The 26,907-nt window shown below is 42.8% G+C and overlaps 1 protein-coding gene across 1 annotated transcript in view; it reads left to right on the top strand.

The window, feature by feature from the left end:
- Window positions 1-26,907, top strand: part of RFTN2 (raftlin family member 2) — a 70,219-nt gene that overhangs the window by 22,351 nt on the left and 20,961 nt on the right. The window contains exons 4-7 of the mRNA XM_004772171.3: window positions 3,752-4,031; window positions 7,726-7,929; window positions 16,632-16,753; window positions 18,036-18,139. Of these exons, the coding sequence (XP_004772228.1) occupies window positions 3,752-4,031; window positions 7,726-7,929; window positions 16,632-16,753; window positions 18,036-18,139 (710 nt within the window). The remainder of the gene's footprint in view (window positions 1-3,751; window positions 4,032-7,725; window positions 7,930-16,631; window positions 16,754-18,035; window positions 18,140-26,907) is intronic.

The following is a 26,907-nucleotide window of genomic DNA, read 5'->3' as shown; positions in this document are numbered from 1 at the left end:
TTTTTTACCTAAAAAAAGTCCAAAAGAAAATGAAAGAGTATACTGAGTAGACATACTCAATTATGAATAGGTTGAGGAGTTTGAGTACATAAATATAACTTATATACTAGGAAAATTAAGCTTTAAAAAAAGAATGGTGGGGAGGAATTCCCAACAAATGTGTCCTATGGGAGCTCCATTTAGAATTTACAGGAAACAAATCCAAATACATGAAAGTAATACCCAGTCTTGAATGGACAGACAGAATCCATGGACAGCAAAATACAAAAGCAAACACGAAAGACACTTGGAAAAAGGGTCAACCTAACTAATAATTTTTTTAAGTAAAACAGTATTAATACCTCACCAACATTAACTGAAAAATTAAATTGAAGATATTAAATCTAGTGTTGAAAGAGCTTTAAGAAAGCATTTGTATATTGCAACTGGCATTGTAATGGATTAGTACCATATTTCTGAATATCAGTCTGGTGATAAAAATCATAAATCCCATTTTACCTCTTCTATTAGAATCTATCCAAGAAATTAACTAAAAAACGGAAAGACTTGGATGCCTGGGCGGTTCAGTCAGTTGTGTCCAACTCTTGATTTTAGCTCAGGTCATGATCTCAGGGTCTTGGGATGGAGCCCTAAGTGGGGCTCCCTTCCTAGCAGGGAGTCCGCTTCTCTCCATCTCCCTCTGACTCTCCCTCGTCCCGCCCCCTGTCCCCGCTCATGCGTGTGCACGCTCCCTCTAAAATAAATAAATAAATCTCTTTTTAAAAAGAATGAAAAGGGGGAAATGATTTTTATAGGAAGATAGTTTAATAATCAGTGAATAAGGGGCCAGATTCTCAATAATCAGAAAACCAAGGTGGCGGCAATGGTACATCCATACAATGTAACAGTTTATGGAGATTAAACAACTATATTGACTGTTGACCTAGAAAAGTCTACACAGTATAACTTAATTGAAATTCAAATGAAAAACTGAACACTATATATACATATTAATTAAACCCAGAAAAATTATACACTCATGAATATTCTAAATTGATGGGATTTTAAGTGAACATTTGTTCTTAGTTGCATTGATGTATTTGTAAGGTTTTAGCTTTTTTTTAAAGGAATACAGCCAAAAACCTAAGGCATTTCAAGTAAGCAACTGTGAAAATTGTTCACTGTTTCTATTATTGTCGCCAAGTTTTAAATGGCCATGTGTGTCTGTAGTTTCGTGCATGGCCAGTTATAGCTACTAATGATGTTCCCTTTTAGGTATAATGTCACCATTCAGTAATGTTTTCAGGAACAGTCCTTGAGACTAGATTTTTATAAACAACCTACACATACTGTTTACTACTACTATTCTGGGAAATTTCGATTTGTTTTTCTGGGAATAAATCCACTCCAAAAAATTTCTTTTGAAACAAAAATGTTACTACTAATTTAGTCTTGATAGATCACCATCAGAGCCCTTGTTTTGCATTTAACTTCCTGGACACAGTTAAAGATCTATTTAAACAGGAAAGTAACTGTTATTCCAGCAATTAGAGTAATGGGGTTATTTCATGAAGAGAAAAGCTTCAGGAAACCTAGCACATGAGCTCTTTGAACATTTGCCCCATGTGTGGACAGGAGCAGTAGATGATGCCAAAAGTTATTTTGGAACAGCTGTCTTACAAAAAGAGTTTATCGTTAAATAGCTAGATTTTAAGTCATTTTATCATTATATCAATATTTACTCTATTTTTAAAATTGGGTTTATGAATGTTTTTCCTAGGATTTTAAAATAAAAATAACATTTTAAAAAATATCAATCTTCCAACTTAAAAAAATGGGCAAAAAAAACATTAATATTCTATTTGTTACCAGACTTTTCCAGATAAAACTTTCTAGTAATAGAAAATAGAAAAAGCCTTCTGCACTTTTTCACCCAAATGAACTAATAAGACCTAGAGAAAGAACTAACAATAAATGTACCCTTTCCCACCTGCACAACCATGACTCCTTACCCCTTCTCTTTCCTCCCCCAGGACATCTGATACGAAGGACAGTTTGTGGTTAGTTTTAAGGCTTCATGCATTGTTACAACCTCAGTATGTTCGTTTGTAAGAGTAAATGATACTGGGTCAGTGTCGACCTCTGTCCCAGCTCCACACACCCACACCTCTGTCCTGCTCAGAATTCTCTTTTTTGGCTGGAGCTGAGTGACCTTTGTGGGCATTGCTGTCTGGTTTTGCCCCAACCGTTCCTGGCCCTTTTCATTTATTTCATTTCTGACCATAGGTGTTTGCATTTGCAACACGCACCATAAGTCTTTTCCCCTCCCAGGTAACATTTCAAATATGTAATTTAGGGGTGCTTGAGTGACTCAGTAGGTTAAGTCTCTGACGCTTGGTTTTGGCTCAGGTCGTAATCTCAGGGTCATGAGATCAAGCCCCACACCAGGCTCCTCACTCAGCAAGGAGTCTGCTGCATGATTCTCTCTCCCTCTCCCTCTGCCCCTCCCCACACATGCTCTCTCTCTCTCTCTCTAGCAGATAAATAAGTCTTTAAAGAAATCATTTAATTTAAATGTTTGAAACAGTGACCAAATAAAAAATGTTATTTCTTCATTTTTACTTATTTAACAAGTACTTATAGAGCACCCACAGGTACAAAACAGCACAATACAGAAATGATTAATACACACACACACACACATATAATATATATATGTATATACAGTCCTAGCCCTCAAAAGAATTGTCAGTTTAACAAAGGAGAAAAACACAGATACAAAAAGAACAAAGAAATGAAGCAAAAGCAGAGTAAGGGAAAGGTGCCTAGCAGAAAATCATCACTCTCAAGGTCTCACATTATTTCACCTCATTATATTATGTGCTCCTGAATCTTATTCTTTAACTTACATGATTGAATCTAATCATGTGCATTTGGCCCGATAGAAACAGCATCAAGATATAAGCATACATGAAAGCTTCCTGAGAGCGAATCAGGCCTACGCATTATATGCAACACATTTGTCAAGAATTAGACTTGTAGGGGCGCCTGGGTGGCTCAGTGGGTTAAGCCTCTGCCTTCGGCTTGGGTCGTGATCTCAGGGTCCTAGGATTGAGCCCCACATCGGGCTCCCTGCTCGGCGGGGAGCCTGCTTCCGCCCCTCTCTCTCTGCCTGCCTCTCTGCCTGCTTGTGATCTCTCCCTCTCTCTCTGTCAAATAAATGGATAAAATCTTTAAAAAAAAAAAAAGAATTAGACTTGTAACATTTTTCTTTACCTGCATCAAGAAAACAATGCTGTATGTTTTTGCTTTTAAATTAATCTTTCTTCTCATTGCTTCTCGGCCTTTTGGCTAAGATCAAGTGAAATTAATGTTTCTTCTTTATTAATTAGGATTGTGTTGTTTTTAGATTTCTTGGAATAGTTTTTAATATTGCCTCAATGAGAGAAACCATTGTTAACAAGTCTGCAAAAATCATGTTATAGAATTATTAGTTCTTCTCAAAGCAAACTTTTAAAGAAAAACATGATTCCTGTTCTCATAATTTCTAAAGCGTATCTGTTTGAAGTTCTGTTTGAAGAAGTCACAGTAATAGTGTGACGTAGTCTTAGGAGGAGTGCTTTATTGGAGGTTATTACTCTGTGTATGAATGGGTCTTTGCTTAGTGATCAATTTACTTCTTTTTATGGATTTCCTTAATAAGCCTATAGGCTAACTGATGAAGTTATCAATGTAAATGAATTTTACATTTTGTTCTATAATCTCTTTTCAGATTAATATAGCTGCTAAGAGAGGAATGAAATTTGTTGGATTCCTATCACAGCCTTACCCACCACTTAAATTCTGCAACGGAACCAACCATGATGGAGATACAGAATCAACACTGTCTGTGAGACACACTTCAGAGGAAAACTGTAAAAGTTGGAATGAAGGAACATTGAGTGGGCAGTCATCTGAGAGTGGAATTGAGGAAGAACTTCATCATGAAAGTGGACAGTGTCAAATGGACCGAGATGGCAGCCCCAGTTACTCTAAATCCAGAAGGGGAGAAGGTAATAGACAAGAGAAGTAGAAATAGTGCAATAGTTTAAATTTGGCAAAAATACATTTTTCAAGTTTTTTAGAAATGTGAGGCAAAGTAAATTTCTAAAGATTATAAACACCGAATAAACTAATATAAACTTGTCTTGAAATTTTTTGAAATTATTATAGCCAAAAATAAGATAGAGCAGTTTTTCAAACAGCTGTCCGTGGCATGGTCATACAATGCCATCCACATAAGGAAGTTTTGTTTTGAAAATTGGTTTCCATTTAGTCATTCACCAACTCCTGTATAAAATGGAGGCTGTGTGTGTATACAGAAAGTGATTCTATAAATATAGAAAGCTGTTCTGACTTATGTTTGTTTTTAAAAACAGTGTGTGAGAATTTTAGTTTTGGCTTTTCCCATTTCATGGATAGTTTTTGCCTTTGAAGTTAATTGGCTTTCTTTGATCATCAATTAGAATAAGAAAATGCAATTCATGATGAAACGATTAATATAACAATAGTGCCTGCATCCTAAAATAACCTTAAACATTAGTCTTCTTCTACTTTGCCAACTGGCAAGTCTTCCAAAAAACTGAGACTTCTTTTTCATGTATTTTGGCCTGCTCAGAGTTTTCTGCTACCTTCGCAGGCATGCTTTAAAAGGCACTACTAGAGAAAGTCAAAGACGATACATACCTTAGAATTAAGAGCTCTGGAGTCAGACTGCCTCAATTTCTTCATAGAAAGGGGGTTGTTGTGAGAAGTTGCTAAAGATAAGACACTTAGTCCAGTGCCTGCCGCAGAATCAGTTCTGTATTAAGTTAACTGTTGTTGACTGATCCTTTGATCTGTGCCAGGGCTGAAACTGCACACTCTGGTGTAACACAGCGCGCACACATACACCGGCCTTCCAGGTTGTAGTGAGATGTACTCAACATTCTGAGGATGGCAGAGACCCACTTGACCATGATCAGCACCATCTTTTTAAGAATGAACCAGAAGCATTTTCTAATTCATCTCACCTCTCCTCACCACCACCACCCTCCCATTTTTCTCCCCAGCTCCCTAGCTAACAACCATCCCGATTTTCCTGCAGTGTAAACATTTTAGGAACAAAAGAGTTGTTGGAGCTATGGTCAGAGACCTATTTTCTATCTTCCATACAACGCTACCTTTAAAGTCCTGCTGGTTCCCATCCTAACTTCGACAACATCAGGTGTTTATTCCAGTCCTTTTAAGTTCTAAATCCAATATGCTACCAATTTAATTAAATTGTCCATCTTTAGTTTCTACTTTCCTTTTTTTTAAGATTTTATTTATTTATTTGACAGACGGACAGAGATCACAGTAGGCAGAGAGGCAGGCAGAGAGAGAAAGGAGGAAGCAGGTTCCTGCTGAGCAGAGAGCCCGATGTGGGGCTCGATCCCAGGACCCTGGGATCATAACCTGAGCCGAAGACGACAGAGGCTTAACCCAATGAGCCACCCAGGCGCCCCTGGTTTCTACTTTCTTTTTTTAATTTTTTTTTTTAATTTTTAGAGGGTGCGTGGAGGAACAGAGAGGAAATCTTAAGCAGGCTCTATGCCCAGTGCAGAGCCCAACCCAGGGCTTGGTCTCACAATTCTAAGATCACTACCTGAGCTGAAATCAAGAGTCAGATGCTTAATCAACTGAGCCACCCAGGAGTCCCTAGGCTCCACTTTCTAAATAGTTTAAATCATATACTTCTTAATAATTTGTCTATGGCAGTATTTCTTAACTTTGTGTGCAGGGTAGGATGGTGGCAACATGAGTTTGAGGGAGACACACACAAAAGGCCTCTTGGAGAATCTGCTGAAGCCCATGGAGACTCAGTCCAGAAAAATGTACATGGGTACACCTGAGTGGCTCAGTTCACTGGGCATCCGACTCTTGCTTTGGGCTCAGGTCATGATCTCATGGTCATGAGATCGAGTCTTGAATCTGGCTCCACATTCTGAGTGGAGTCTGCTGGAGTTTCTCTCTCTCTTTCTCTCCCCCTGCCCCTTCCCCTACTTGAGCACTCTCTAAACTAATTAATTAATTTAATTTAATTTAATTTAATTTAATGTTTTTTTTTAATGCACGTAAAAAAAATGCACATGACATACATACCTCCAAGTACTTTTGCAATACAAGTGGCATTGGTCTTCCAAAACATAACCATATAGGTGGGTCCATAGACCACCCCCCAAGTTAAGAATATGTCAATTTATAGGGCGCCTGGGTGGCTCAATGGGTTAAGCCTCTGCCTTCGGCTCAGGTCACGATCTCAGGGTCCTGGGATCGAGCCCCGCATCAGGCTCTCTACTCAGTGGGGAGCCTGCTTCTTTCTCTCTCTCTCTGCCTGCCTCTCTGCCTACTTGTGATCTCTGTCTGTCAAATAAATAAATAAAATCTTTAAAAAAAAAAAAAAATTTGTCAGCTTATGGAAAACTAGAAGGTATGACCCAGCAGTTCAGTGTCTAAATAAGTATTCTAGAGTCACTCCTACATGAGAGGCATGCATAATGTTTACGATAACAAAATTTTGGAAACAATACATCAATGAGAATAATAAACTGCAGTTTAACTAAATGAATAAGGTCTATATGTATTAATTCCACTTCAAGCATTAAAAAAATCAATTTATAGTGGCATCTGGGTGGCTCAATTGATTAAGTGTCTGCCTTTGGCTCAGGTCATGATCTGGGTTCCTGGGATGGAGGCCCCCTCCCCCCATCTCCCCTCCTTGGGATCCCTACTCAGTGGGGAGTCTGCTTCTCCCTCTCTCTCTTCTCTCCCCCCACAAGACTTTGCTCTCTCTCTCTCAAATAATATATAAAATCTTTCTAAAAAATCAATTTCTAGGGCTGCCTGCGTGGCTCAGTTGGTTAAGCCTCTGCCTTCGGCTCAGGTCATGATCTCGGGGTCCTGGGATGGAGCCCCACATCGGGCTCTCTGCTCAGCAGGGAGCTCACTTTCCCCTCCTTCCCGTCTGCCTCTCTGCCTACTTGTGACTTTTCTCTCTGACAAATAAATAAATAAAATCTTTTTTAAAAAATCAGTTTATAGGGTGAGTGGGTAGCTCAGAGGGTTAAGCCTCTGCCCTCAGCTCAGGTCATGATCTCAGGGTCCTGGGATCGAGCCCCGCATCCAGCTCTCTGCTCAGCTGCTTCCCCCCCTTTCTCTCTGTCTGCCTCTCTGCCTACTTGTGATCTCTTTCTGTGTGTCAAGTAAATAAATAAAATCTTTTAAAAAATTAAAAAAATAAAAATAAAATCCCTGACTGACAAACAAGCTTTAAAAAAAAAAAAAGACCATTAATAGATGCATATATACAATATCATACTGCTTTAAATGTTTTTTTAAACTGCAAAACATGATATATATTAATAGGTACATAAATGTGCATTAAGAGAGTAAAAGTTTGAATGAGAATAATAAACACCCAATCATTATAGTAGCTCCTTCTGGAGAATTGGATTAGGGAAGATAACAAAGTGAGCCTCAACTACATCCATTTCTCATTTCCTGGAAAAAAGTCTAAAGGAAACATGGCATAAGGTTAACATTTAATAAAGCTGAGTGGTACGTAATTTTATTAATTCTCTATACTTATCTGTTTGCTTGAAATACATGAGTAATAAAAGAAAATTTTAGGAAACTTTTTAATAAATGAATAAATATTTTTTCTTCTTTCTGAACATCTATCCCCAGATAACAAATTGTATATAGTATTCAATGTTTTTGATGATGAATCAACCTGTTGGACCTATCAGGAAGGCGTCCTGTCAATGAAAGTAACAAGAAAAGGATCTGTCATTAGTACGCTTGATGCTGATTGGCTGGAATTAACTACATTTTATTATAAGCAAGGCTTGTCTTTAATTGATTCTTTTGTATGCTGGGAAACATCTAAAGGTAAGTTATATATTATTATATATTCATAACTAAAGAATTTGATCTGTGTCAGAGCTGGTGGAAATGTTTTTGTCTTTCAAGATCTGTGGCTAAAAGGACAGGTATTAATCATTAGGAATTAGATTGCAATTATGACACAGCCATGTAGCTCTAATTTAAAAGTTTAACCATCATGCTTTCCTGTTGCCACTGCTTTTGGCAACCTTGAAAGGAAAGAAAATAAAGAGGTGACCGAATTTCCACTAGACCCAAAAAGCACTAAGGAAAACCTTCTTCCCTCTGAGCCACAGGTCCTGATGACCCAGATTTTGGACAGTGTGTCACATCTGGTCAGGGCCAGTGACTAAGAAGCCCAATCATGTTCCAGTTTGTATAGCACGGGTTGTCGTGACCATAAATGAGAACAGCAAGGTGTACACAGCAAGCCCTTTCCACATCCCTGTGAAACAAAGGTCTTCAAGCTCAGCCTCCTTGAAGAGATGGCCTATGACCTGTCTCCCAGCCAAGCACAGGCTTGTGAGCGGGGCTCTGGGAACACTAAGAACCTGGAGGATCCAATGTCCTCTGGTCCCTTGTGCCTTTCCTATGTTCTTTTCTGTAGAAGGTAACTTGACAGTAAGCTGAGGGGAACATCTTCAAGCCCTGTTTTCCCACACCACAGCTGCATACTCCTCCCCAGGGCTCTGCCTTCTCTCCTGAAGATGCTCCCAGAGGCTGGGCACAGATTCCCGCTGTGAATCATAATAAAGAGATTGTGATGATAGATAGCAGATAGATAGATAGATGATAGATAGACAGATGCAAGCTTAACCATCATATGTGGTAGAATTATAGTGGAATGTTTGCTGTTGGGATGTAACTGTCAGGAATAGACAAAACTGTATGATTGACTAGGATTTTCCAAATAAGATGTGTTATAACAGCCCATTTAGGAGGATTATAATTGCATTTGACAGTTACTATCCAAACTTACACACTGTCTCAAATTTGGACACTATCTACCATGTATTCTAGTCTATATCTGACTCTATAATTTGTATAGAAAATAACCTTTGGTTCAAAAATGATATTGACGCTACTTATTTCTGCCCCCTTTTATCTTTCAACTTCCCCTAGCCTTCCTCTTAGTTGCAATGGAACATGTAATCATTCATGTCTAGCACAAAAACAAACAAATCTTTCCAAAAATTTCTTTCTAGAGAAACTATTTTGAAAAAGAGATTGGTGGTAAAAGAAAAGAAAAATTCATGGTTAGGAGATTTGAAAAATAAGTTAGGAAGGATGAAGGCTATGAAAACCAGGGTAATTAATTACCTCATTGAGGTTAGAGGAAAGAAAAAAAAAGCAAATAAGATGAGATCTCAATATACCTTACTATCATTAAATCAGACTACCATTCCGGGGTCGCCTGGGTGGCTCAGTCATTAAGCGTCTGCCTTCGACTCGGGTCATGATCCTAGGGTCCTGGGATACAGCCCCATGTCAGGTTCCCTGCTCGGCAGGTAGCCTGCTTCTCCCTCTCCCACTCCCCTTTCTTGTGTTCCTTTCCTCACTGTGTCTCTCTCTGTCAAATATTAAATAGAATCCTTTAAAAATAATAAAAAAAAAAGACCATCATTCAGTATGGAGTTTCCACAAAAAGTTAAAAATAGAACTATACTACGATCCCGCAATTGCACTACTAGGTATTTCCCAAAGAATTCAAAATACTGTTTGAAGGGACACATGCACCCCAATGTTTATAGCAGCACTATCAACAATAGCCAAATTAAAGAAAAAGCCGAAAAGTCCATCAACTGATGAATGAATAAAGATGTATGTATGTTTGTGTATATATACACATGCATACACACAATTAAATATTACTTACCCATCAAAAAGAATGAAATCTTTCCTTTTGCAACACTATCCGATGGAGCTAGAGTGTATTATGCTAAGAAAAATAAGTCAGGGAAAGACAAATGCCATATGATTTCACTCATAAGTGGAAGAAACGAAACAGATGAACCATAGGGTAAGAAGTAAAAAAGTGGGGGGAGGCAAATCATAAGACAGTTTTTTTTTTTAAGATTTTGTTTATTTATTTGACAAAGAGAGATCACAAGTAGGCAGAGAGGCAGGCAGAGAGAGAGGAGGAAGCAGGCTCCCGAGAGCCCGATGCGGGGCTCCATCCCAGCACCCTGGGATCATGACCTGAGCCGAAGGCAGAGGCTTTAACCCACTGAGCCACCCAGATGCCCCTTTAAGAGACTTTTTAAAAAAGATTTTATTTGTTTATTTGAGAGAGAGAGAGCATGAGCAGGGATTGGGGATGCTGAGAGAGAGGGAGAGGCAGACTCCCCACTGATCAAAGAACCAGACATGGGGCTCAGTCCCAGGAACCTGGGATCATGACCTGAGCAGAAGGCAGACGCTTAACGAGCTGAGCCACCCAGGTGCCCCATGAGACACTCAACTACAGAGAGCAAACTGAGGGTTGTTGGAGGAGAGGAGGGCAGGAATGGTCTAAATGGGTGATGAGTATTAAGGAGGCACTTGTTGGGGCACCTGGGTGGCTCAGTGGGTTAAGCCTCTGCCTTCGGCTCAGGTCATGATCTCAGGGTCCTGGGATCGAGTCCCGCATCGGGCTCTTAGCTCAGCAGGGAACTTGCTTCCTCCTCTCTCTCTCTCTCTCTGTTTGCCTCTTGCCTACCTGTGATCTCTGTCAAATAAATAAAATCTTTTAAAAATTTTTTAAAAAAGGAGGCACTTGTTATGAGCACTGGGTGTTATATGTAAGTGATAAATCACAAAATTCTACTCCTGAAGCCGATATTAGAGTATATGTTTAACTAAGTAGAATTTAAATAAAGACTTTTTTTTTTTAAAAAATTTAAAAAAAAGAAAGTCAGCTATCAGTTAACCAGGGATACCTTAACTAACAGAACTAAAGACTTTGGGATGGACATGCGGGGGGTATGTGCTATGGTGAGGGTTATGAATTGTGTAAGACTGATGGATCACAGACCTGTACCCCTGAAACAAATAATACAACATATGTTAAATGGAATAAAAAAAAAAGAACTAAAGGTTTTGGGTAATTATCTAAAATTATCAAGAATCATGGTCCAGGGGCACCTGGGTGGCTCAGTGGATTAAACCTCTGCCTATGGCTCAGGTCATGATCTCAGGGTCCTAGGATCGAGCCCCACATCCGGCTCTCTGCTCAGTGGGGAGGCTGCTTCCCCCTCTCTCTCTGCCTGCCTCTCTGCCTACTTGTGATCTCTGCCAAATAAACAAATAAAATCTTTAAAAAAAAAAAAAAAAGAATCATGGTCCAATAGGTTCTTTTAACTAGAAACCAAGACTAAGGATCTAGGCCACTGGAACACCCAGAAATTATGGCCCATAACACAGAGCCCACAGCTGTGCTCAATAGATATTCCTTAGTATTGGGGGTTATTATAAACTTTTATGGACGCACCAAAATCTAGTAAGAAGAGCGGATAAGCCCAGGGTTTTAATGTTATGTCCTCAACTTAGGAGTGGGTGATCTGGAGAAGTGAGGGAGCTTATGGAGCCACATTTTCCTGAAAGGCAAATAGAAATATGCCCTCCTTTACTGCTGTGAAAATTTAGTAAGACATAGGGTGTACGAAGTGACTCCACAGTCCCCGCCCCTGCCGGAGCTGGCTCTCTGCGGTCCCTTCCCCGCCCCACGGCTCCGGAGGGCTGTCACAGCGCCCAGGGCCACCGGCTTGGAGGTCGGTGTACGCTTCTGTAGTTCCCTTTCTTCTCTTTCTCCTTCTCTTCCTTCCAGAAAGTCTAAGTTGGAGCCATTTCAAATTTTGGTTCGTGACTAACTGCTGAAGGAAGAACGAAAAATACTCCTTTCAAAATCCCTTTCAGGCCTGCCGGCCTTGGGCCTCGCCCGGTGAAAATAAAATTAGCCCCAGCAGTTGCCAGCCGGAGGCTCCGGAGGCCTTTTGTTCGCAAAGCCTCAGAAGCTGTTAGAGAGCCCGGGGAGAAGCTCTCCCGCTCCGCAGCTGGGAGCGTCTCATTAGCCATCTTACACGGAGGGCTGTGCCAAGGCCCTAACGAGCCCCCGCGGGGTGTGGGGTCCGGCGAGTGGGTGTGTCCCTCGGGACTTCCCGACCAGCGCAGGCCAGCCGCGGAGGGGACCTGTGACCCGCGCCTGTGTCACTGTGAGAAGCAAGTCAGCGGAAGCGGGGCTGAATCGGTTGCTTTGTTCTGGGCTGTGTGATGCCTGACAGCTAGAGCACGGGGCACACAATGTGTGTTTGGTTTTGTCTCGCTTCCATCCTCTTCCAGAATACCGTCAGAAGTCAGCCTGTCACGAGGAATAGACGGACAAAACCAGACGGTGCACAGACATCTAAATGCATTACTGCACAAATCTCGTTTTATAAAATACCTTCCTCTAGAGACAGGGAGAGGAGGAACAACTTTTTAAAAAGTTTTCTCCTTGGGTGGGGTCACGGTGGAGGGGTCGTGAGGTCTGTGAATTCTTCTTCAGCGCCCTTTCCCACGCACCCTCAAAGCCTTTTCTGCTTCGGAAAGCTCCCCGGGAGAGGCGCGCCGTGGCCCGCTCGCTGTTCCTCCAGCCTGAGGCTTCCCACCGCGGCCGCCTCCTGTATCTGACCTCCTCCACACTGCCAGGCCCTCACCCAACTGGTCCTCTGCTGGAATCACTGCAGAAGCACTGGAGGGCAAAAACCCCAAAGGGTCCCAGGAGAGCCTGCAACAGGCTTCCCCAGATGAGCCGAAGAAGACAAAGCACTTTATTTTACCAGAATGTGCAGAGATTCAGTGGGCAGTTGGCACGGGCTGAGATGAGCAGCTTGGCCAGCTGGTATAAAACACACCCACACACTCACACTCACACTCACACACACTCACACACACACTCACACTCACACACACACACACACACACACACACACACAGGTCCTCCTACTTCACTAGCCTATAAATGCCCCCATCATTGTCAGAGAATAGTCTCTCCCCACCTTGAGTACACTCACATTTTAAGGCTACATTTTTATTTTTTAGGAATGTTTAGACTTAAATTCATGTCGACCTCTTCACCCCTATAAAACCGCGTGTGTGGAGCTAGCCGGCAGGCCGTCCGAGGAGGAGGAGGGGTAGAGTGCTCACAAAGCACCATGTGCTAATTCACGTCACGAGTGCCCAGGCACGTGGTTCCGAGGATGAGCAAACCCGACGCCTTCCCTGCTCTCAGGAACTGGCCCTGGGGCATCAGGCCGTCGGGCAGCCACGGGGTGGAAGCGCGCGTGTCTGGTTTCCAAACTGAGAAGCGTGGCGCCAGCCCCCAATGTCATATGGCAAGGTGGGGGTCAAGAGGCCCCGCCTGATGAGTCACCAGTCGCACCGAGACCGGAAAGCCGGCATTCGGGAGCCAGAGACAGGCCGTTGTAGGCAGAAGAAACACCCCCAGAGGTTCAGAAACCCCAGGGCAGTCAGAGGATCGGGGAAAGTGTGTGTGTGTCGCTGGAGCAGGGTGTGAAGAGAGACCGGCTCCCGGCAAGGGAGGCGAGGAGAGCGGCCGCTGGTCTTGATGGAGCGCAGCAAGGGCTGACCTGGATTTGTACTTGTTGTTATAAGCATAAATACTTATTGTTATAAACACCGTCCTAAGCACTTTACAGTTTTTAACTCATTTAACCCCCACGGCAACCCTATGAGGTTGGCATGATTGTTTCCCTTTTATAGATGAGGAAGCTGAGGCACAGAAATAGTAAATAAAAATGTGCCCATGCTCACGCCACGAGACGGTGAGGCACCGGGACATGGAGCTGGAGTGCGGGCTCTGAGCCCATGAGCGTCCTGTCATTCGCTGAAGATTTAAAGAGGGACTGATGACCTGATCTGCATTTCTTTTTTAAGATTGTATTTATTTATTTGAGAGAGAGACAGTGAGAGAGAGCATGAGCGAGGAGAAGATCAGAGGGAGAAGCAGACTCCCCGTGGAGCTGGGAGCCCGATGCGGGACTCGATCCCGGGACTCCAGGATCATGACCTGAGCCACCCGGGCGTCCCCTGATCTGCATTTTTAAAAGAACCTCTTTGGCCTCATTTTGGGAAGAGGATCAGGGAGGGCAGGAGTGGAAGCGGGTGCCATTAAGAGGCTGTTGCATTGACTCATACAGAGATAAGGGTAGAGACGGAGAAAAATTAACAGGCTGAGATTTGTTTTGGAGACAGAATATTTATGAATAATCTCCAAATGAGAGTTTCTATATGTGCTCTCCAATCCTCAGAGATGGTCCAGGCCAAAAAGGACACGTGCACCAAAAATACTAAAACAAAAGGTTACTTTTCCTCGCATTTACAGAAATGTCAGTGTCACGTATAGCTGAAATGAATGTGTCAGGACATCTGTCCAGACGAGTAAACCGTTCCCTGAGAATCCTTTAAGCTTGTGCTTCTCAAAACAGGGTTCAAATACTCTGGGGGTATGCAGCCTTGTGCTAGGGCTTACAAAGGTTCACAGGATAAAATTCTTCCTAGAATATCAGTATTAGTCAAGATGGGGAGATGGAGAACCACACTTTTTTACATATAAAAACATACTTGAAAAGTATGCAAAATTTGCATGGATTTTAAGATACAACATTAGAGTTGAAAGAATTATTCTTGCCACACTTGAAGTACACTTCCAACTGTACTTGGAGACCATCCTCAAGGACAAAGGTCTAGTTCCCTTTGCTATTGGTGGTATTTGGCTTTAAAAAAAAATTAAGCGGCACTGCATCAGGTCAACGACTTGTAACTTTTTCGTATTACGTACACGTAGGAAATGGTCATATTATATGAAGCATACAGGTAGAAGAGGATAACGTTTTTCTGAGCAGGAGGGGGCGCCCTATATCTTGGCACTCCTGTAGCAGGTTCTCTGCATACCAGTGAGTCAAGGCATATTGGGTGGGAAGCTCTGGGGTGTGTAATGTTGAGAAGTGACCCAGTTCGGGAACAGTTATTAAGTAACTGGTCAGAATTATCACCTCACACCATTACCTGAAAGATCTAACACACCAAGCACCCAAACAGTCATTCTCCATGGGACTGGCCCTGCCACCCTGCCTTGCCACCACTTCTGTTAGGGCGAATTTTTCAAGTGATCTAAGTACTTTCTGCTGTAATTATCCTTCGTCAGTGGCTCTGGGAATTGACATGGGCCCCAAGAAGGTCAGCCAGGGCTCTGGGAGCTCTAAAGTGAGAGGGAGAGACCTAAGTATAATATCCACATAGTAAAGTGCATTAACCTCACGTGTACAGCCAAACAGAATACAAACATTCAAGATATAAGACATCTCTTTATATGTCAGCTGTATCTCAATAAAGCTGCGAGGGGGGAATTTAGATCCTGAGAACAAGGAAACACAGAGCCACAAACCCAACGGTTCTCACATTATATAATACCCAAGTAAATAAGAGGCAGATTATAATTACACAATTATCACAGCATACAATTATTTCTAAAATTCATACCCCCATTCTAAAAAAGGACTTGAAGCATACATAGTTTTATAGATGGTGTTATGATGCTCTAAACTTACAGTCTGAAAGATTTACTTCCCCTGGCCACTTTGGGGTGACAGTGGACAAGTACATTTAAAGGAAGTGGAACATATACATATGCTGTAATCAGAAAACTAATTCCAACTAGTAAATTAAACTTTACTGGGTTTTTGGGAACCAGCCTGAACAATGTAAATTCTTCATGATGTTCCGCCCTAGCTGTAAATAATGTAAATAATAATAATAGTAAAGAGTTTCTCTTAAAGTACACAGCCTATTAATAAAAACCAAGACTAAAAATTACATTGAAATTATGTTTGTCTTTTTTATCTTTAAACATAAAAGATCACTTGAAAACTTTATAGGTTATAATTTAGATAATCCACCAGGGAGACCTTGATGTGACATTGTACAGTATAAAAAACCAAAATGTTTAACCAGCACGTGACCATGGGAAAATTGTCTCCTATTGCAAAATAAGACACAAAAGAACGTCCATAAAATCAGTTAAGTTTTCCCCAGCTGGTTATTTGTCAGCTATTCAAGAAAATGTCAGAGGCCCTCCCTTAAAACTTCCTTCCCAGCAGGAATTCTTTTGACAATGACTTCTGTGTGAGATTTTCCTGTTACCATTCTTTTATGATTTTTTTAAAGCATCGTGGAGGTGAAGAATTGTTTTGTGTTTACAGTTTTTGAAGGGGTCTTACCTCACATTAGTTTTAATATCGCACCTGTAACTTCAAGAATTAACATTTTTTTATGTTTTCTCTCTTAATGGTGTAATTCATACGCATAAACATACAGACCGGAAACCAAAATTTGATTTCAAGGTGAAGGTCATTTCCCGATGCTTTCTAGGCTGAGGAAATCCACTTGCTTCCCATTGTGCAATATTATTTTATCTTGGTTTTCTTATCGTAGTTTTCATATTTACAGTGTGATTTTCATTTAGTAGAGTGCAAACCTGTCTTGAGCTTTCCCACAAAAAAATATAATAATAATAACCTTCAAAGAGGAGGAGGAGGAGGATGTTGATTCAGCCAAAACAAGAGCTTATTAGTTTGTATTTCTGCTTACTAAAGTGTTATCTAAGGATTTAAATAATCTTAAGAGACACTCCGTATTTGCAACTCTTCTTAACTGTATCCTTTTCCTCACAGGGGACCCTCTGCCTAAATCTTTGGAAGGATTCTTTATCTACGAAGAGGAAGGTTCTGGAGTTCCAGGTTCCATTAGGAAGGGAAACGATGCCATCGTAGTAGAACAATGGACCGTTATTGAGGTAAACTGCAGTTTTCTGACAATTTAGCTTTACTTTTTTATTTATTTTTTATTTAGTTTTATTTTTTATTTAGTTTTACATGATAAAGATCTTCGTTGCCTAATCCAGGCAGCATCCTTCAAAGACGTGTCTGTGCAGGGTTCAGAATTTCATCACGAGTCTATCACTAAGCTTTGTTCGCATTTGTGAGAAGGCGATTTCCTTTACTCAGTGTCCCACTTCATTATGAGGCAGCAAAATAATCATCTATATCTAGATAGCAGTAGATTCCCATGCTAGTCCAAAGTAGCCTGGCACCAAGATTCTCTTGACGCATGCCATGACAACCAGCTGAAACTGAAAAAAACTCAGTCAATAACTACGATTTTATCTCCAAGCAAGCAATGTGACTGGCTTTTTATTTACCTTGTGAATTGACTTTCAACGGCAAAAATATCCAAAAGGTGTTCTCTCTCTCGCCAGGCCAAATATGTACACACAGCATTGTCCTTCCTAATCAGAGCTGACATTGCTGCTGATGTTGTGCACTCTGAATTCAGATGTCCCCGAATGGACTGCCCTTGAGGTGTACAGACTGAATTCAGGTATATCGTGTTGTGTGCATGAGGCCCTCACTGACAGGCTCTTTCGTGGACATGGTTGCAGTTCTGGCCTTCTAAGGGCATAGAAAGAGGCATAGCTCATTTTCAAAGAAACTAGAGATCCCACTGAGGGGGGAGGAAAGGATTTGGGGAGAGAGGTAAAGTTCCAAGTAAAAATCAATTCAAAGGAGTAAAAAGCAGGAAACCGAGTCCGATCGGCATCTAAGCCCCACTCACCTTTCACTTCCCCGTCTCCACCCCCTACTCTTGTCCTCCTGCCCAGTCCCTGACCAGTGCTTCTGAAACTGGGGTCTATAAACTACTTGGATCCAAATGAAAAGGGAGCTTTTTAAAATGCAGATCCCCAAGCCCCATACCTTAAAGTCTGATGCCTGAACAAGACCAGGGGAACAAGACAAAAGGAAGGCGCAGACTCTGGAGAACCATACAGAAACCTCTCTCCACGCTGATCCCCGGTGTTTCTACCTTGGTTCAGGGTTAGAAGGCAGCAGGTAACAGAAAACGAAGCCCAGGAAGAGTGCAGCTGGTGACACCGCAGCTCACCGAGCGTGAACTCCCCGTCCGGTCACACCCGCGAACTCCCCGTCCGGTCACACCCGTGAACTCCCTTCAGCGCAGTCCCCCGTGCAGCGCCTTGTCTTTGCCGTTAAGACTGTGAGCCCTTCCGCTTATTCACACAGGGCTATGGAATCAAAGCGGACTACGGCCCCCTGCTGCACACCCTGGCTGAGTTTGGATGGCTGCTGACCACAGTGCTGCCCACACCTGTACTAAGACATGACAGGTAATGCCAAAGGATCCTTACAGACTCTCATTTAATCCTAAAGCATAGCTCATTTGTTAGAGAACTCAGTTCAGTGAATGCTTATTTCATGTCTACAAAAGGTATTTCACCGAACTTCCGATCTGATTTCATCGACCTTGGAGATCAGCTCATCTAATCCCCTCGAGCTGTAGATGAACGAGCTACAACAGCTCCTTCAGGCAGGGGCGCGGGCAAGCTCGAGTCCACAGGGCAGAACCGGGCAGGGGTGTGGCGACTGACTCCCAGCTCAGGGCCACTCAAGACGCCAGCTCTTGCTAGAGTGCAGATCGAGTCGACATCGATCGGCAAAACAGAACAACTCGGCCCCCTCTGTAGACCCTTAGTCCTCTTTGGTATTGTGTGTGCAAATGTGCCCTCGCCACAGTGCACAGCCAGCGTCAGGACCACAGTCCGGCCGGGAGGCCCAGGTGCAGGACAGGCACTGCGGCCTCCCCCGCCTCCAGTGAGGTGGCTCAGCACCCCCCGCCCCCCCCACCCCCGCCAGACTTGTTAGCTGTTCGCGCTCAAATGAAGTGCGCGCATGAGAACCAGAATGCCATTACTTCTGGGACGCCTGGGTGGCTCAGTTGGTTGGACGACTGCCTTCGGCTCAGGTCATGATCCTGGAGTCCCGGGATCGAGTCCCGCATCGGGCTCCCAGCTCCACGGGGAGTCTGCTCCTCCCTCTGACCTTCTCCTCGCTCATGCTCTCTCTCACTGTCTCTCTCTCAAATAAATAAATAAAATCTTAAAAAAAAAAAATGCCATTACTTCCCCAATACCAATCTTTCTCTTCCTTTCCCGGGAAGGATAAATTGAATCGTACCTTTTTTTAAGAGAGAGAAAGACAGAAACCAGTTAAGTCTATATAAAGCGCTTTGCTGTCCCAGAGACTCAGCCATGTTCCCTCTACCTTCTTTGGCTTCCAGAAAATGACTGAGTGCCAGCCCGGCCCTGCCTGGGCATGGCTGCCTGCAGAGGACAGCACAGTGCCAGTGGCCTTCCCCTTCAGCGGCCTCAGGCACCCACGGATCAGCACTGAGTAACTGTCAGGGGTAAAGGTGGCAACTCCTTTCTCGGCCTCACCCACCCTCCCGCCTTCTCTGGTTTTTCCAGCCCAGGATTTACCCCGTCCGGTATCCCAACTTCCTCACAAACTAAAACATGTGATTGCCATGGCTTTATCATAAAACCACATCTTCTTCAGACAGGGAGAGGGACAAAGATTGATGCAGAGTAAATATACTCGGGCTTTGAAAGGAGAGGTTAGATAAGCAATTGGTCTGCTTTTCATCTCAGGGATCTGTTGGTAACTGTTCTCAGATGACGAGTGACAACTCCCTGAGGCATTATTTCCCAACTTTTTAAACCTGGGACGTTCCTGTCAGGTCACAGTACAGAGGTAATTCTCAAGATTTGGTTTCCAGACCAAGCAGTGTGGGCCCCCTGGGGAGCCCATGCACAGACAAACGCTGGAGGCCCACCCCAGTGGAACAGTCAGAAGCTTCGAGGGTGAGACCTGTGAATCTGCATTTTCACAAGTCCCTGAAGCTCTTTAACTTTAGAGGAGTTTTGCGGAAGGTAGTGAGAGGGACGCCTGCCCCGTCCCGCCTCTCTACCCCACACAGTCAGGCCCCCGCATTGATCTATTCCGCTCCCCACCCCCCTCCGAGAAACTTGTGTATGTGGCCTTCTCGCCTCTTTTTGGTGATTCTCACAGGCATATAATTTAGGGCGTCATCGAGCTCATTACTCTGAATTCTGAACCTTTCATGTTCCTTTTTCCTCAATGGAAAATATATTTATCACCACCTTTCCATTTACTCAGGGAGTCTGTTCTCATGAGTCTGTTTTTCGTGGGACGCCTGGCTGGCTCAGTCAGAGGAGAGTGTGACTCGATCTCGGGGTCCAGTTCAAGCCCCATATTGGGAGTGGAGCCTACTTAAAAACTTTTTAAATATTTTCTTAAAGTGGTATGAATGACAGATTGGGCACGGGTTAGGTCTAGCCTACCAGGCTGGGCTGGAGCTCCTCCAGCATCTCCTGCTTCCGGTTGGTTTGGGGATGAGGACAGGACTGAGACTGAAGGTGGGAAGGAAAAGCCCTCGAGCAGAACGTGAAGGGAGAGGGTGGCGGAACCTGGAGCCACAGTTGACTGCACCATCTTGTCCAGCGCGTCAAACTCCTTAAGGTCACAGGCTGTCCCCATTGAGTAGAAGGCTCAGCTCGCTGGAATGAGGAGTGGCTGTACGTTGTTTCTGAAGCAGAGGTAGCACCACTACCTCACCACCACCCCGGCTTCTTCTGTCCCCCTCGGACGCTTTAGGCACCGTGGGGTCAGAGCAGGGCTCTCTGGTCCTCCTTGTGAAGCCTCATCTCATACGCAATTAAAGTAGCAAAAAAGCTAGTTGCAGGACTACCTATTTAACAACTGTTTGTAATTGCAAAAAACTGGACGCAATATCAATGTCTATGGAAAGGAGTGGTGTGTGTGAGGGCTAAAAAGCTACACAGCAAATTCTAGCAAATGGTCAGCTCCTGGGATTACGGATGGGGGTCAGGACTACTTTGTCCTTCCTTATACGTTTTCTGTAATTTGACTTCTTACAAGGAATACATACCTATTCTGTGATTTAAAAAAAAAAAAAAAAAACGATTTTAAGGGTGCAGGGGGCTCAGTGAGTTAAGTGTCTGCCTTCGGCTCAGGTCATGACCCCGGAGTCCTGGGATAGAGCCCGCCTCGGGCTCTCTGCCAGCAGGGAGCCCGCTTCCCGCTTCCCCTCTGCTCCTCCCATCACTCCTGCTCTCATTCTCCCTCTCTCTCAAATAAATAAGATCTTTAAATACATACATACATACATACAATTTTTTAAAAGTAAAAAAAAAAATCAATCAATCAATTAATGAAAAGACGTGAAAGCTATAGATAGTGTCTGTCTTGAAGGAGCCTGTGGCTGGTTAAGCTGGTTAAGCTTGAATTTAGTACATAACCAGGCTTGCATTCAGGTTGAGGCAGGTCAAGCTTACGTACCTTAACAAGTGCAGATTGTACAAGAACAGTGAAAAGGAGAGGATAAACTTCCAATTTAGGTGGAATCTTCACTTAGTAATGAGATTAAAAAAGCATCCCCACTTAGCAGATCCCCACTTAGAATCTGCTATTTACCCTGGATAAAAGATAGTAGAAAAATACTTTTTTTTTAAGATTTTATTTATTTATTTGACAGACAGAGATCACAAGTAGGCAGAGAGGCAGGCGGGGCGGGGTGGGGGGCGTTGGAGCAGGCTCCCTGCTGAGCAGAGAGCCCAATGTGGGACTCGATCCCAGGACCCTGGGATCATGACCTGAGCTGAAGGCAGAGGCTTAACCCACTGAGCCACCCAGGCACTCTGGAAAAATACTTTTTAACAATAATCACCCTTATGCAACAAGGCACACTAGAACCAACAACGTCTACTGTTCTCCCATATGCAAGGAACATCGTGTAATACTGATATTTATTTTGTTCCTTCACTTTTTGTAACTTGGGTCCTTTCAGGTGTCTGCAAGGCCTAGGATGAAAGTGAAAGCTCATTGTTATTATCTGGTAATAAAGATGATTGGCAAAACCTCTTAATCCTCTGCCTTATCCAAATATGCCATCTCTGCCACAGTCACATCTTGTCTTGGCTGCTTCAGTACGCACAAAGGTTGTACTCACTGTCAGCCATACCATCTTTAAACATAAAGAGCAATACTACAGACAGTTCATGTTGGTCAAGGTAGAGGGTGGAGCCGAAAAGTTTTTTGGTCTCTAAAACTAGGAGGGTCCAGGCTGTGAACTAAAAACAGCTCATTTTAATTACAGCTTCACCGTGAACTAGCCACGGGACCTTGGGAAGTCACCCAACCTCCTTAAGTCTCATTTTCCTCATCTGGAAAATGGTACAATAATATCAACTTCACTGGATTGCCATAATGATTCAGCAAGACCATACTTGCAAATACCCATGCCAGAAGCTCTGCAAATCAGGCTAATAAGTTAGAGCCATATTATGGAAACCAATCCTTTAGCAGAGCCAAAATCCTGAAAAAACTGAAGCTAATTATACTAATTACACAAGGGTGATCACTCCACCTGTCCTAAATCAGGATATTCCAGAAAATGTAAATACCATAGTTCACTCTATGCCAAATCAGCCCTAAGGATTACAAGCCAAATAAAGGAACAGAAATAAATAACAGCACTATAAAGATACAGACTTACAGGGCACGAGGGTGGCTCAGTTGGTTAAGCGACTGCCTTGAGCTCAGGTCATGATCCTGTGTCCTGGGATCCAGTCCCACATCAGGCTCCTCCTGCTCTTCTGGGAGCCTGCTTCCCCCTCCCTCTCTGCCAGCCACTCCACCTGCTTGTGCTCTCTCTCTCTCTGTCAAATGAATAAATAAAATGTTAAAAAGAGAGAGAGAGAAAGATATAGACATAACGATCTTTTGGGGGCGCCCACATGTCCGCAAACATGACTTAGAACCAACCATTGCCAAGAAAAATTTTCTTCTTTAAATGTTTTTGCCTCTTACACAACAGTAGTGTCTTAAGCAATTTCAACTTTTCCCCACTCTTCTGTCACTTAAACCATAAATTGAATGGTCTATACATAAGGTATTTTCCTCTCATTTCTTTCATTACTCAATTATATTGTTACTGGATTGCATAAAAGTATTTTCCCAGTGTGTCCTTACACTAAGGTTGTTGCTTCATTATCCTAGGCAATATCACACCACCAACGTTTAAAGCGACATTGCCATGGAAACTTCGTAATGTGGTAATCAGATAGCACTACATTATTCCGGGGTTTTTGTTGTCAGCTGTGAAAACTTGCCAGAATCCCTTCTTAATCGTTATCACTATGTAATTATACAAACGGGCCCAATTCTTTTCTTTTCCAGAAATCAAGATGAAAATTGACACTAAACTCTTAGGGCAAATCTGGTAGAGGATCAAATTACCTCAACGAGCTGCTAATATTGCCGACCTTAAAATAATCACCAGAATAAAATGCGAGAGGAGCCCAAGTTCCCTCTGTTTGGCTACCTCAAACCAGCAAGGTCACTCCCCTCTTCCTGAATAAAAATCTGGAAAGGGAGGAGGGAGGGAGCATTTTAACAAGAGCCCCAGGTGATTCTGATGTACTTTCAGAACACTGAATTATAGCCTTATGGAGAGAGAAAGCAAACACAAAACAGAAGAAAGGTGTACACCCTCGTTTTTATCTTAGAAGACAAAATTTAAAGGCAGGGTCTTTTGGGTACCATGAATCAAGTTACACTGTTCCGAGAATACAAAAAAGTCTGGTCCTTAGGAACAAGATCTGAATAACAAAAAGAGGAAACTGTCTTCTCTCTGTGACGGGGGTGGGGGCTGAGGGGGGCCTCCTCCATCTTGCACTCTCGGCAGCCCTGTGGTCACCACAGCCCAGAAGCACGAGAAGTCTATGTAGCCGTTTGAGACACTTAAGTGCCCCCGTGATTTCCTCTCAACCCTCAAGTGGCAGCCAAAGCCGGGGCTGCATATTTATAGACAGGCGAGGGACAGGCTAGGGATTCATGTCTGGTCCGTTTTAATGCAGTTCTCTCCCCTTCCAATTTAAATTCTGTAGAAACAGTACGCTGTAATTCAGAATTAAGTTCATAGTAATCGTGCAGTGAGCAGCATTTTGATAAGGCCGCGTCTTTTTAAATGATCTGTCCGTCTCCTGCAGATCCTTCCAGTTAGCCCTTCCCCATCTGAACTTGAAGTTGTAACATTTTGTCAGGCAGAGAGGTTGGGGGGAGCTGAATTGTGGGAGTGCTCTTTTTAGTTTTGTATCAAGCACACTAACGTGAGTATGACCCTGAGAAATAAACCAGGGTCATCAGGCAAAGGAACTTTGTGACTAAGCACATAGATACAAAAAGTTGCATGCTAAAATTGAGTTTTATAATTTTTGCTTTTTAAAAAGTGAGTTTTATTTCCTGTTTTAAAAGCAAGAATTTACTCATTTATCTCTGAGTTGCAAACATTAAACATGGCAATTAATGAATGAATGAAATGATGCAAAACTAATCAGAAAAATAAATTAACCTAACAATTCTGTCTAATGGATTTGGGAACCAACAATGAACGCTTTTATTTCATAAATGACCAAGCAGTTGCAGATAAGCTATTCATTTGGAACCAGCTCACCTGTATTCAAACCGAACTACATTTTCACATTTTATTTTAAAATGTTATTTCAGTTCAACTCAAATATCTACTGAGGGCCTGGTATGTACAAGGCAATATTTTACCCACTCTAGAGGCTGACTGTGTTCTCATAATTGGCTTGGAGACACAACACAGTTACAAGTAACTAATGCAGCTACCCCTGAATCTAATAATACACTGTATGTTAACTAAACTGAAGTTAAATTAAAAAAATTTTTAAACAGACAGACAAGTAACTAATACAGAACCGTCTGTGACAGGTCCCTCGGCGGAGGGCTAGAACCTGTATTCTCAGGAGCAGCGATACTGCCCCGGGGCAGTGAACATCGGTTGTGGGAGGAGGTGAAAAAAATCTTAAGATACTACAGTGGTTTGTGGTCCTCTAAAAGGTCACAGAACATAAGCACAAACACAGCATATCTTTTGTATTAAAATTGTTATTTATTTATTTGTTTTTAGAGAGAGATGGAGAGTAAGAGCAGGAGGGGAGGGGCGGAGGGACAAGCAGCCCCCCTGCTGAGCCAGGAGCCAGACTCAGAGCTCCCTCCCAGGACCCTGAGATCCTGACCTGAGCCCAAGTCAGACACTTCACCAACTGAGCCACCCAGGTACCCCTCTTTAGTATTAAAATTTAAAGGGGGGGAGGGGGACATGGTGCCCCTGGCTCAGTCAGTGAAGCCTCTGACTTTGGCTCAGGTCGGGACCTCAGGGTCCTGGCTCTACACTCAACGAGGAGTCTGCTTCTCCCTCTCCCTCTGCTCCTTCCCCTGCTCCTCCTCTCTCTCTCTCTCTCAAATAAATAAATTAAATCTTTAAAACAAAATTTAATGGGGGATGTGGGAAATTGGAGGGAAAATATCTAAAAAGAAATTAGAGGAAAAAATCTAAAAAGTCTTCTTGAGGAAGCGATAATGAAAGAGTTGAGCAGAAGACAGGTGATAAGCTTGAGGACTTCAGTGAAGGAGGAGGACTGGGCTAAGAAAACTGTGGTGTCTGAGGGAGACCTTCCGGAAAGAACAGCTCCCCCCAGCGCAGAGGAGAGGAGAACACGCCGGCCGCAGACAGGGCTAAGTAGGTATCACTCAGTTTCTCCTCCCGCAGCAGCACTCGTCTCGTGGCCGCCTCTAACACTCTAAAACCCAAGGATTCTGAGACCAGAACCAGGCTTAGCAAGAAGGAACACAATGACCAGTTAGTGACGTTGGCCACGTGCGCAGAAGGCGGGAGGTCGATGTGTGAGCACCCCAAGTTGTTTCCTTTCTCTGGCAACCTTAGGCAAAAACAAATTAACAAACAAACAAGAGAAAACAGGAATGTGCAAGATACATTCAAGGAAAAGTGAATACAGGCCGATGAATTAATTCCTAAAGACCTCCTCTAATTTAAAACCCAAAGAATTCAAGACTGATTTTTGCCAGATAATAAATGTGAAAGGGGCGGGAGCATATGTATCACGGGTAAACTGCAAACGTTCTCCGGCACGTCACCATCGCGCGCACTCCTGAAACAGTCTGTCCGCAACACACACGGAGGCAGTACCCAAAACACAAATGGAGGTAACTGTAACCACTTGTGTCATTTCCACTGGACAGCCCACCTGCTGCTGGCGCCTTAGAAGCACCCTGGGGATCTCCTACTCTCTTCAAGCACCCTGGGGATTTCCTACTCTCTTCACTCGGGGGTAACATCCCAGTTTTTAGGATAATCACTTACGTGCTTGGCCTAAGACTTTGATCATGTATGTATACCTAAACAATGCTGGTTTTGATATACATACATATATGTATACACACACACACACAGAGAAAATATACTTCAACATGTTGTTTCTTTCACTTAACATTGTGAGATTTACCCTTGTTGTTTCCTATAGCAATTTATTAATCCACCCCGCTTACTGGTGATGGCGTTGCCTCCAACGCTCGGTTCTGACAAGCAGCGCTGTCCTGGACATGAGCAGGGATTCTAGCATATGGGGCCATGAGCTTCTCAAGGGTATAGATCTAGAAGTGGAATCGCTGGGCCATAGGACATTTCTTCAGTTTTATTAGATAAATGCCAAACTCTTTCCAAGTGGAATATTGCAGTTTGTGCTCCTAACCACAGAATAGGAAGTCCCTATTGCTCCAATAAAAATATTGTCAGATTTTCACATTTTGCCATCCTAGTGTGGATACAGTATGATCTCAGTGTGGTTTTAATTCGTATTTACGTAGTTACTACTGAGATTGAACATATTTTCATGTTTATTGGTCACTTGGATTTTTCTTTTGTAAAGAATCCATTTAAATCTTTCTCCTACAATTGAAGTTCTATTTATAAGACTTTTTTATATATATACTGGATATGAGTCCTTTATTTGTTACAAGTGTTGAAATTATCTTCCCTAATACTTTGTGGCTTGTCTTTTTACTCTTTTTGTGATGTCTTTTGATTAACAGAAGTTTTTGATTTTAAAACAGGCAAATGTATCTATCTTCACCTTTCTTGGTATATTGTTATAAGAATAATCTTCCCCGG

This window comes from Mustela putorius, unplaced genomic scaffold (assembly GCF_011764305.1).
Source record: "Mustela putorius furo isolate JIRA1106 unplaced genomic scaffold, ASM1176430v1.1 tig00000275_pilon_pilon_pilon, whole genome shotgun sequence".
In the NCBI taxonomy this organism is placed as follows: Eukaryota; Metazoa; Chordata; class Mammalia; order Carnivora; family Mustelidae; genus Mustela; species Mustela putorius.
Note: the sequence above shows the minus strand (reverse complement) of the source record. Positions and strands in the feature narration are given on the sequence as shown.